Raw genomic sequence first — 12,839 nt, forward strand, 5'->3', positions numbered from 1 at the left:
AAGGGTTTCAGAAGAATCATATCTTAAAGCAATGATATTTTAAAAAAATCTTAACAGAGCGAATTGGGATGTACGGAGAGACGATAGCATTAAAAAAAATTCAAAATTATGTTTTAACGGCTTTCTACGGAAATCATAAACATATCTTACAGGGAAAATACACATGGCCTTGAATTGATTTGAAACATTCACTTTGTAATAGGGCTTAACCCTATTAAAATGTATAAAAAGTAGCATCAAACAGATACTATACATACATGTAAAATATGAATACAATAATATACAAAAACAACTATAAACATTACGACTACCTGTTAAAATACTAGACGTTAAAGATTTAGCTCGGGCTCCACACTACACATTATCTTAACAAAATCATTCACACTTTGGCGTGTGCCAAAAAAAATCTTTACTTCAAAGAAGAAAAAAAATCGTTAATAGGTCTGGGGGCTGACGGCGACGATTTCTTGCTAATTTGTTCTCAAAGTCATTTCCGCGGATTTTAAACAATCTTAACGACGGCATAGCGAATCCAAGACCAAAACTGAGTTCCGTTTCTCACTGGTATGCTTGAAAACCAAAAATGCTTCGCTGCTGACACGGTAATAAATAGTGCTTAATTCCCAGGGGGTGCATTAAAATGGCGGCCAACACTTACTTTTAGAAACGTAGCTTGTAGAGTTTTTCTTCATTCGGGAGTGCTACAAGGGTAGCACAATAATGTAGCCCAGGGTGTACTCGACCACCAACCGCCCCCAGTATTGCAGGGCGAAAATTAGTGCACTCGTAGATTTTGAAGAGCCGGAACCACTTTTTGTAGTAGTCGTCCCAAAAACATTGTTACACCGTTGCTTAGTTAAAACCTGCTAGATTGCCATCCAGTACGTAACTCTCCCGCCACTCTGGCTTAACGTAGGGCCTATATTCGTGGATCGCCGGTCGGAGCTCACGTGTCTATCGCACCAATGCGTGGCTAACTGTCAACACCACACCTCCCCCCCTCCACGGTCTTGGCGAATAAGCACACGTGACCAAAATGGCTCTCAGTACACACGCAAGAATATAGTTCTCGTACACTTTTTTTTATAGAACCTGCCTATAAAAGGTAGCGAAGAAAAATATATGTTATAAACATCTATAGCTAAAATGATTACAAAAAATTACTTTAAAAATATTTACAGCGTACTAAACACATTATAAGTTATTGTAATAAAAATTGTTCTCCTAGCCCTTAGATCATTTTTCAGGTGTTACCAACTTAACAGACACTTCTTTTGGACCTGTTTCCAAAAAAAATCGGCAATTGTAAAATAAATATTATGAACTAAACATAAAAATTAATTCATCTAAAAAGCTCAAAAAATATTAATTACCACACAAGTGCTATAAACCCTAACGTAACTAGAACAAATTATTAAACATTAAAACCAGAACGAAACCAGAGGTTTCCTGATTTTATTTAAATTACACTTAGCTACCAAAAACTGTTAAAAATATCACATAAAGATTAATTATTGTAACTGCCGGGTCTTATTTTGAGATGTGTTTTATTAAAAGTAGAACACACGATAATACATTAATATCCTGTGAACTTAACCATTTTTAGTTGTACACCATTTCTAAAGTTTTTTATAGAATTCTCTTCTGAAATGAATGCAATACTTAAGTCATACGCCAGATCTAAAAACACTGTCTGTTTGTGCTCGCTATTGCCGATATTGCTAATTTTCTTAGTAATATTAAATTTTCTCTGTGATCAGTTCCTTAATTTTTGCAGCAACTCCATTTATTTTTTGTCCAATTTTATACAATACTTTGTAATGTGTATTTAAATGTACTGATGTTGTTATCTATTGATTTATTTTACAAGGGCGATGTTGTTTAAATAACAAACAGAGTGGTCTTAACGATTAATTTCGAATACTTTCCAGTATGAAAATATTTTTTGTGAATAATAGCTCTTGCTTTCGATATATTACAAACTAACGCGAAGGATAATCGGTTGCGTGCAATATTACATCGTTGCATAGATATAGTTTGTCTTATCTAACCTTTCTCAAATTTTTCGCTCCTCCTGTCTATATTACTGGCACTGTGGTTTTGTCAACAGTAATTGTCAATAACTTAATGTGGTTGTTATGATTTTAAACCATCATCGTGTGATTCTTTGCAAGAGATAGTATGAACATGAGTCGGTACCATGGGTATACTAGTTGTCAAATCTGAGACACGGTGCAGGGCCCAGACTTCAGATGTGCTTTACCACCTCTCCCAATCTCCACCCGAGCCGACCATGCCTCAGTTCACTCGGGCTTCGACATAATCGTTGTTTAAAGGACCTAGCTTTGACAGTGAACTGGTGGAGTTTCAGCAGAGGGAAGGGCGACTGACAAGTAGAAAATCGCTATGACAGCGCGCATGTTCTTGAGCATATACAAGAGCAGTTCGTATGAATCGGACGTGCTTTATACCCATTTCACCGGCATGGTTCACTAAGTTTAATGCCAAGTGCAGCCACGGGAAAGTAAGTACTTTATTCCCCAAATGTTTGGTATTAGTTATAAGTAGTTGAGACAACCAGTGCATAGATGGTCACCTTCAACATAATCAAGAACCAATCAACATGTTGAATCGAGTTTCTTTACTCTGGTACCCATTATAATTACTTTATTAATTTGTAATACCTAATAAGATAATTTTATTTTGAATATTTCTAAGCTTCATAAAATTTAAGTACCTGGATGACCGGGCTTTGCTCGGTATTTTTTTTTTTTTTTTTTTTTTTTTTTTTTTTTTTTTTTTTTTTTTAGTGTAAAACCATTCGTGCCGGCTGGGTAAAATAATTGGTAAGTAAATGGCTCGACTCGCTTATCAACATTATTTAAAGAGACAGTTTTTTTTATTGCGCTGGTGAACAATCATTTTATTTTCTGGAAAGCTTTGGTCAGCATTTAGTGTAAAAACTGCACAAACCTCATTACACGCCGGTATATTAAACCTACTGCGATCAGCTTGATCTGGAAGTCTAAATAAAAGCTTTACATATGTTGGGGGTAACCCCTGGGCAGAAGTTAACCGATTCATTTCGTCCTCTACTTCTCGCATCATTATATATCCCTGTACATAACTATTTTGCGCTCGAATGATGAACTTCAATAACTTCATCATTGAGGTAGTAATTTAAGAATTAAGTGGATGGTTAACTCTTTCATTAACGGCTTCATCAGGGTCTAAAAAGTATAGTTGCCGTACAGTGGCCGTTTAAAGACACCAACATCTATTTGCGTCGGGTGAGCTGTCATATACATTTTATGATATACTTGTCCGCAAACAATTAAAATATAAATACCATGGCTATTTATTGTTCTGTCATCTTCTACATTGAAGGATGCTAGACAAAAGATGTGTTTATCTTTCTTATATTTTATGAAATTCTTCCGAATGTGGGTGACGGTTTAAAAAGATACGTACTAATTCATTTGAAAATTTTGATTGCTCCATTAAAATTCGTCCATACAAACAGCAGTCACCAAAAAAAAAATTCTATTTATAAGATTAGGAACGCGTTCCTCAGGAAAATGCAATGCACCACAATGGATACACAAAATTTTAAATGGTCCTAATGCGTGATATTGCACAGCTGCAGTAACGGCACATTTATAAGTCGGTAAATAATTATTAAGTTCTAAAGCCCTACGACGTCTTCCGTCTCGACGTCTTTGTTCTTCTAATCGGTATTCTCGTTGTTCGTCATTTTCAGTAGCTACACGTTGTGCCGTACGCTCTCGTGAAACATCTAAATAATAAGCCATTTCTGCTCGTATAATGTAAGTCAAGTTTTGCAAGCATCTTACTTTAGCTGCACGTGTGGGACGAGCAGAAACCTGATTATTTTCATGAAAGTTTTCTTGAAATGAGTCTTCACTGTGTGAAGTTTGAGAAACCTGACCAGTTTGATGACGATGTTCTTCAAGGTGTTCTTGAGACGAGTTGCGGCTTCGTGAAGTTAGATTGTTTATAAGCGTATTTTTTTCTTCAAAGGTCGTTTAGGCATTTTTAAGTGAACACATGAGTTTAAAAGACACAAATAATATAAGTAAACAATTGATTTTCTTGGTCTAACCTCAAAACCAAACACTCATTGCCTTAGTGTTGCTTCATAACGCCATCTACTGGAGTAGCTTTAGTGTTGTTGTGTAGTTAAAGCAGTTAGTTGCTCACAATTTAAAAACAAATTGGTATTATTACTCGCCAATAGATGTCAGGAAGTCATTTATGTTTAAGTTGATTATCGATAAAGTATATTATTGAAAACACGGATAAAACGACATTTTCTAAAAATTAATCCTAGCAAGATCGATTTATCGCCCCCGAAACCCCCTGCATACTAAATTTCACGAAAATCGTTGGAGCCGCTTCCGAGATTCAGATTTTATATATATATATATATATATATATATATATATATATATATACATATATATATATAAATAACTTCTTCACACAGATCACCAAGGGCGCCCATACCTATGGGCAGGGTGGGTCCGTGGCTCCCCCTAGCTTTCAGCAAAGAAAAAAATTAGGTGTTCTTGAGCATTTTGGCCAAATTTTGAGTCATTTAAGGCCATTTTTGACCTATTTTGTCATTTGTGATGGTTTGCCCCCCTCCCCCTACAAATTCTGCCCCCTATTACAAACTTTCATATGGTCGCCCTTGCAGATTACTCGTTCGCCGCACTGCAACCCGTCTCCCGATGATGTTATCCTAAATGATCCCATTTTCGCTCGCTAAGACCATCGCTCGGCGCCCACTATCACTCGCCAACGGGTCACTCATTCTCTTCAACTCATCCACTCAAGGATTCTCTGGTATCGTCACCAGCCACAGTCACTCACTCTCTCTCTCTCTCTCTCGTTTGTATACCTTGAAGTCCCGACTTGGAAAGTTCTTGTAGCCCTCAGAAGTGTAACGTCATCAGAGTCGACTTAACACCAGAAGTTACTCTATTTCACGCGACGGTGCTTTTGGGATGAGCAGAATGTACCATACGAGTCAGTAAGGCTCCAATACTAAAGGCGTTGTAAGAGGGCAAAAGGTAGAGATAGGCATTACTCAACAAAAGATAATTAAATTAAATGCTGAAAATATCTTTCCCAGAAAGAAAACTACTAAAAATAAATAAATTTTGCTACCACCATTTATTTCGGCTATCTATATGTATGGCTTTAAATACTCTAACTCTAACAGATTTTATTGTTACAGTTATTATTATTTTAATAATAATCATTGTACATTTTCTTTTGATGCAGGAATCATCCAGAGACTGGAGTACTTCAAAGATTCAGGAATTAATACAATATGGATCAGCCCTTTTTATGATTCACCAAACGTTGATTTTGGCTACGACATTTCAAACTTCACACATATTGATCCTTTATTCGGCACTATTGAAACATTTAATGAACTACAGTCAAGATGCAAGAAATTAGGTAAGAAATAATTACGTCTCAAATCTAAGAATAACTCAAATTAATATATATGTATATAATTAAATGCATGTATATGATTTAAACCATAATATAATGGAGTGTATAGTAAAATTGCGTAATTATATTAGTTAATTACAACCAGTTTCGATGTCAAACGGGTTAAAATATTATTTTGGCTAATAAGGGGTGTGATTCAATAGGGTTCACGTGTGTACAAATTCATTTTAACAAAATAAGCGGTTGAGCATAAAGTGCTGCAACAAAAAAAAACGGTAACAAAGAATACCCGTAGTGTTCACGTGATATGTCCATATTTCACAAATTTATATTCTGATGAGTGTTGGCTGTTCATTTTATTCTATCAACTGAACATTATTTCATATTTATAAAACAAATCAAATTTCCATTTAATATTTTCACTTATATAAATATTTTGTGTTTGCAAGTGCGCTTTCGCTTAGTGTGTGAGCGAGTGAAGTGCTGAAATAAAGCTCACTTAGAGTATCTTTGGAAGGAGCAATAATCTGCTATTTACTCTCGGCAGCCTTGAGTTTACATCAAGTGTACGAACAGATAAGTACTTGTTTAGCCTGTAGAAACGAAAGACGAAAGGGTGACAAATTAAAAGGAAAATAATCAAAATGATGCAGTTATTTGGTTTAAGTAATATATATTATGTTCACGTGCTAATCAGATATGCCTTCACCTCAAAAGTATTTATAAAGCATTTGTAAGCAGAAATCATTACATTTGATCTTGTGTGCATATGTAACGAATTCGTAAACTAAATAAGAAAACTATTTTTTTATTATTACTGAAATTAATAATGAAATAAATAACCACTTATTATATTTTGCAGGAATCAATCTTTTAATTGACTTAGTTCCAAACCACACAAGCAATGAAAGTGTGTGGTTTAAGAACTCAGTTCAAAAGATTGAACCGTACACAGATTATTACATATGGGTTGATCCTAAATATGACGAGAATGGAACCAGGCTGCCACCTAACAACTGGGTAAGCTGTTTTACTGTCAATCATGTGACATTCTGAATCATAAATTACATTAAGGTAGTTTTTATACTCGTGGCTGTAATTAAAGATATATTTGAGGTTGATTTGCTAGCTGGCCATGTAATAAATAATGTTTAGCAACATTTTGCGAGAAGCCATAAAGCTTATATAATCCATAGTCTGTGAAGAGTTAATGACCTACAAAAAATACAAGTGGAACATGTTTCTTACATATTTTCTAAGAAATAAATCAATATTTTCTATTTTTAATATTCCAATAGTCTTGCTCGTCTGTAGCATATTTAGCTCATTGAATCAAAATGGATGTATTCAGATATACGTGAATTGATGAACTCAATAAATATTAACTTATAACTCTTTACAAATGAAAGTGTGCTAAAGATAGTAATTTGCTGCAGCATGATGAAAGAAAAAAAAATTGAGATTTTAGATTGCTACCAAGACTACTCCGCAAAAGAGCCTTTTCAATTAAATAATGAGAATCCTATTCTTAAACTACCTCACTACACTACCTTAGAACACCATGTTTTATGCTTATAACAGTATTGATCAACTAAATATAAGTATGTTGTGAAGTTCACTTAATGTGGAATATGCCCCTTTATAAATTATTGCATTACCTCGAACTTGCAGTAAAACTTCACCTGGAAGTCCTCAGTAGAAGATTGTTCGACTGCGTCCATCTGCCTGCGACACAGCAGTGAGTGCGTGAGTGCTCGAAGCAGAGTGCTTGGCACTTCACGGTGCGGCTCAGTTGTAAAACACTGAACCACACTCAACAGGACATGCCCAGGGATCAAAGTTCAGAAATTCGAATTTCGGCTCTCAACGATTTCCCTAAATCATTCCAGCCTGACTTACACTCTCAGTTTTAAATAATTGCAACAGTTTCATGTCAGTCAAATGACAGTCCCAGCAGTAAAACTTCTCCGTTTGAATATGTTAATTGCTTCAATTTAATGCAGTGAACTATTTCGTGGATTTATTCGTTTTTTTAATAATTAATCAGTATCTGTTTTACTTACTTATGTATACATTTTCGTGATTTTAGTTATCTTTTTTTAATATTCAATGGTTAATTTCCCTTATTAGATATTTCATAGTTTTGTCAGTATGTTTTTACTGATATCTTATTATATTCGTACGTAGTCTTGTTCACTTCAAAAAGGTTTATTAAAATATATCTACTGTTTAATCACTACAAGACGTAGGATCTTGCAAATATAATTTCATAGCATTATGTGTATTCTCAGAACTATTGTGCTATTCATGTGTGATAACCCCAAAAGCAGTAATTCAATAATGTTTTTGTAACAAGTGAAAAAATTTTCTAACCGACTTTGTGTAATTACAGGTGAGCCTTTTCTTGGGAACAGCTTGGGAATGGCGAGAAGAGAGACAGCAGTATTACCTTCACCAATTCGCAGTCCAACAACCTGACCTAAACTTCAGAAACCCACTTGTGGTTGAAGAGTTTAAGGCTAGTATAGGTTTCAATCATATTTTTACTTTTGTAATACAACAATAGGCCTTATGATAAAAAGAAATAAACTTCATAACATACAGAGACGATTTTCAAACTAATTAAGAAATTAATGTGCACAATGTCCAGAAATTATTTTCCCGAAACTATTTCACATTATTCTCTATTAATTTTTCTTCTATTAGAAGTTTTTAGGGTGTTAGACTATTTTCCAATCAGCATTTACCGTTTAATTTATTTCTATGAAATAAATTATATCTGCTCAAACATTAATTTCCGCACTTATACCTCATTTTAAATACTTTCTTAACGACATAACCTTGTTATCAATTAACGAATCGTACCATAGTACGTTTACACTGAACTAATAATTTCGTTATTAACTTTCACCTAACATCCTCGTCTATTACTGCAAATTAATTTTACCATAGCCTGCCTTAAAAAAATTTCGATGAACAAAATATTTGTACCAAACATTTCCTGTTTTTACTTCTTTTTCTGTGAAAGTAATAAAATTGAGACTGTTTCAAAGTGTTTAAGTGAGCGTGAATGCGCTTAGTATAAAATAGAACCAAATAATTCTTCAACAGCTAAATAAAACAAAACCTGTTTAATTAAATTCTCACAGAACAACAATCAGTACACAACTAAGAAAATTTCGATTTTTAAATCACATAAAATAGTTTGACAATGCATTAATAACACATCACCTCCATAAATACAATGAAAGTTTCTGAATATTCTATATTTCATTGAAACGGTGATTATTCTTGGATATATATAAGTACGTCAAAGATAAGTCGTCCTTTTTCATATTTCGTCTTAGTCTTAGTTTACTTATAAGAGTGCACTCCCTTACCAATTTTTGTCTTGAAGAAAATCATTTAATTTTTTTTTTTTTGCAGATCAAACTTTTAATGAAAATTAATGTGATAATTGGTCATTAAATTTCAGGAACGTGAATGCAATAATCTGAATACTTTAACGGTAAGATCATTTCTCAAAGACATTAACTACTGTAGTGCATACAAATTGATTGAAATTGATTGAAAATTAATAAAGGAGTACGTTTGTCGGTCTGTAGTTCGTGTAGCGCGTAAGAAGAACCCTAGAGCCATGAAAATTCAGCACATGGATCCCCCAAGATGGGTCGGTTTTCAAATCCAAGAGATTGTTTCGTGGTTTTTTTTTTTTTTTAGATTCAATTTTGGACGAAGTTTTCCATATTATCTCCATGGCAATCAAGGGCTGTAGCATTGTTAAGAAATTTCAGATTTTGATACAGTATTTCTGTAAAAATAATTTCCATCGTATCGCCAAGGATTGCTGGTTAAATAAATGAAAATTTTAAGTCCTTTAAAAAGTGTTGATTCCAAAATGGAATTTTTGGTTTAAATATATTTCCGGTTGTATTTGTTATAAAAACTTTATTGGTTTCTTTTTAATTATTAATTTAAAATTTTAAAAAGCAGTGGCTTATCCACCAGGCAGGCATGTACATTAAGCAGTGTTCTGCCCGTAGACCAAAGTGTAGCAGTGCGCATGCATCAGCAAGTTAATCATAGTTATGTTCATATCATCAAACTATTGAATATTGTGGGAGGAAACAGTGTGAATAGCTACTCGTAGAGCCACTGGTCACTCTTACAGGCTGATGAGGTACTGTCTGGAGGAAGGCGTGGACAGGTTCCGCATGGACGCAGTTACGTTGCTATTCTAGGCCATGATGAGGTACTGGCTGGAGGAAGGCGTGGACGGGTTTCGCATGGACGCAGTTACGTTCCTGTTCTAGGCCATGATGAGGTACTGGCTGGAGGAAGGCAAGGACGGGTTTCGCATGGACGCAGTTACGTTCCTATTCTAGGCCATGATGAGGTACTGGCTGGAGGAAGGTGTGGACGGGTTTCGCATGGACGCAGTTCCGTTCCTGTTCTAGGCCATGATGAGGTACTGGCTGGAGGAAGGCGTGGACGGGTTTCGCATGGACGCAGTTCCGTTCCTGTTCCAGGCCGTGATGAGGTACTGTCTGGAGGAAGGCGTGGACAGGTTCCACATGGACGTAGTTACGTTCCTATTCTAGGCCATGATGAGGTACTGGCTGGAGGAAGGCGTGGACGGGTTTCGCATGGACGCAGTTACGTTCCTGTTCTAGGCCATGATGAGGTACTGGCTGGAGGAAGGTGTGGACGGGTTCCGCATGGACACGGTTCTGTTCCTGTTCTAGGCCGTGATGAGGTACTGGCTGGAGGAAGGCGTGGACGGGTTCCGCATGGATGCAGTTCCGTTCCTGTTCTAGGCCATGATGAGGTACTGGCTGGAGGAAGGCGTGGACGGGTTTCGCATGGACGCAGTTCCGTTCCTGTTCCAGGCCGTGATGAGGTACTGTCTGGAGGAAGGCGTGGACAGGTTCCACATGGACGCAGTTACGTTCCTATTCTAGGCCATGATGAGGTACTGGCTGGAGGAAGGCGTGGACGGGTTTCGCATGGACGCAGTTACGTTCCTGTTCTAGGCCATGATGAGGTACTGGCTGGAGGAAGGTTTGGACGGGTTCCGCATGGACACGGTTCTGTTCCTGTTCTAGGCCGTGATGAGGTACTGGCTGGAGGAAGGCGTGGACGGGTTCCGCATGGATGCAGTTCCGTTCCTGTTCTAGGCCATGATGAGGTACTGGCTGGAGGAAGGTGTGGACGGGTTTCGCATGGACGCAGTTCCGTTCCTGTTCCAGGTCGTGATGAGGTACTGGATGGAGGAAGGCGTGGACGGGTTTCGATTGGACGCAGTTCCGTTCCTGTTCCAGGCCGTGATGAGGTACTGGATGGAGGAAGGCGTGGACGGGTTTCGATTGGACGCAGTTCCGTTCCTGTTCCAGGCCGTGATGAGGTACTGGCTGGAGGAAGGCGTGGACAGGTTCCGCATGGACGCAGTTCCGTTCCTGTTCCAGGTCGTGATGAGGTACTGGATGGAGGAAGGCGTGGACAGGTTCCGCATGGACGCAGTTACGTTCCTATTCTAGGCCGTGATGAGGTACTGGCTGGAGGAAGGCGTGGACGGGTTCCGCATGGACGCAGTTCCGTTCCTGTTCCAGGCCGTGATGAGGTACTGGATGGAGGAAGGCGTGGACGGGTTTCGATTGGACGCAGTTCCGTTCCTGTTCCAGGCCGTGATGAGGTACTGGCTGGAGGAAGGCGTGGACGGGTTCCGCATGGACGCAGTTCCGTTCCTGTTCGAGGACGAGCGGCTGCGAGACGAAGAGCTCGTGGGGGACCTCAGCGCCAAGTCGACATCCGAGGAGTACCCGGACCGCTACCACACCCAGAACCTCCCAGAGTCCGTGGAGATGGTGCAGCAGTGGCGGGAGCTGGTCGACCAGTACACCGCCAGGGACAACCGAACAAGGTGCCCGCGACCCGACATTAAGCTACTCAGCTGGTTTACTCTCTAGCAGCACTCCCCACTCCTGCCCTAGACATTATTTAACTTTTGAACACTCCTTTGTATTTTCAAACCACTGCTGGTACCTACACCTTAAAGTTCTACATGCGCACCCTAGCGACTTTAAACCATTGTCAACATATTTAAAAAAGAACTAATTGAAATTTATATTTTCTAATTATGTACCGATAAATTACACGCAATGTTTGACTTATTGCACTTTAACCACTCTAGCGTATTTTGAAAGTAGAGATAATTCTTCAGCCGCCAAACAAATAAAAGACGTTCAATTATATTGTCACAGATAATTTAATCACTAATTTACTAATTAAAATTCAATTTATAAATCATATAAATAGGTTTAACAATGCATTACAAATACATCTCCTCCATAACAACAACAAAAGATTGCTGAATATTTTTAATTTTATTCAGCGGTGATTATAGGTACTTTTCATGTTATCCTACAATAATTACATGGTTCTCACTGTCTTGGTAAGTTGTACGTCAATTATATATTGTTTGCTTTCAGACAAAGTAGTATTGAAACAGTATGAATACATTTCCGAAAAAGATAGCCCAATTTATTAATTGTAGTTTTCCTAATTACCTTATTTTTACACAATTGGTTAAATTATAATAATTTAAACTATTCACTCTTCCGTCCGGAGCACGGCGTGGCTGTGATTTTATCTACTGATCGTCCCTACCACGCACCTCTGTCAAAACACACTGCCTCGGCCTACTCACTTTTCTCTTCACTTCACTGCCCGAGGAATCGCCGGTGTATCGCCACCAGCCTCGCACGCTCACACATTGTGCAGGTCATGCGCCGTCCCTTATACACCTGCCAGGCTCCACCCTGGAAAGTTCTCGTAGCCCCTCCAAGTGTCGTGTCCTCTTATTCGACTTTGCACTCAAAGCTGCGAGAACAGTGGCGTCCTATTTACGCCACGTCCCGCGACAGGTCTCTGAAAGCCTGCCGTACCCTCCAGAGAAGTACGGAGAGGCGCCGTGGACTCTTGTAACCTCTCTTGTCATACGCAAGAGCAACAAGGGGTGATATGGTATACAGAGGTGTGCTAAGTGTTAGATATAAACATTTTTACTCTTCAAATATACATACCCTTCATCACAAACAAATATTAACTTCAAGATATCAACAAATCACATTTGTTTCCAGGGCTTTCACTTGTTACACAGCTGCAAATTCTCTGTGAACACAAAATACAAAAAGATTAGGTCAGCCCTTACTTAAGTGAAAGCGCCTTAACAAAACACTGCGCTTGGGGCTACTCAACTAGTACATTAACGCCCGTGGCAATGCGTCGGGTTACACTGTCAAATCAAATTACGTGAATTTACAACAAAATACTTGAGCGAGAATAAACCATAC

General features: G+C 38.0%; 1 protein-coding gene across 1 annotated transcript in view; it reads left to right on the forward strand.

Annotated features, from left to right (window-relative positions):
- The window catches only part of LOC134537883 (maltase 1-like), a 59,296-nt gene that overhangs the window by 15,058 nt on the left and 31,399 nt on the right, over nt 1-12,839 (forward strand). Inside the window, exons 3-6 of the mRNA XM_063378790.1 lie at nt 5,311-5,490; nt 6,350-6,507; nt 7,880-8,005; nt 11,169-11,407. Of these exons, the coding sequence (XP_063234860.1) occupies nt 11,175-11,407 (233 nt within the window). The 5' untranslated portion in view covers nt 5,311-5,490; nt 6,350-6,507; nt 7,880-8,005; nt 11,169-11,174. The remainder of the gene's footprint in view (nt 1-5,310; nt 5,491-6,349; nt 6,508-7,879; nt 8,006-11,168; nt 11,408-12,839) is intronic.

The sequence above is a fragment of the Bacillus rossius genome, chromosome 12 (genome assembly GCF_032445375.1).
Source record: "Bacillus rossius redtenbacheri isolate Brsri chromosome 12, Brsri_v3, whole genome shotgun sequence".
In the NCBI taxonomy this organism is placed as follows: Eukaryota; Metazoa; Arthropoda; class Insecta; order Phasmatodea; family Bacillidae; genus Bacillus; species Bacillus rossius.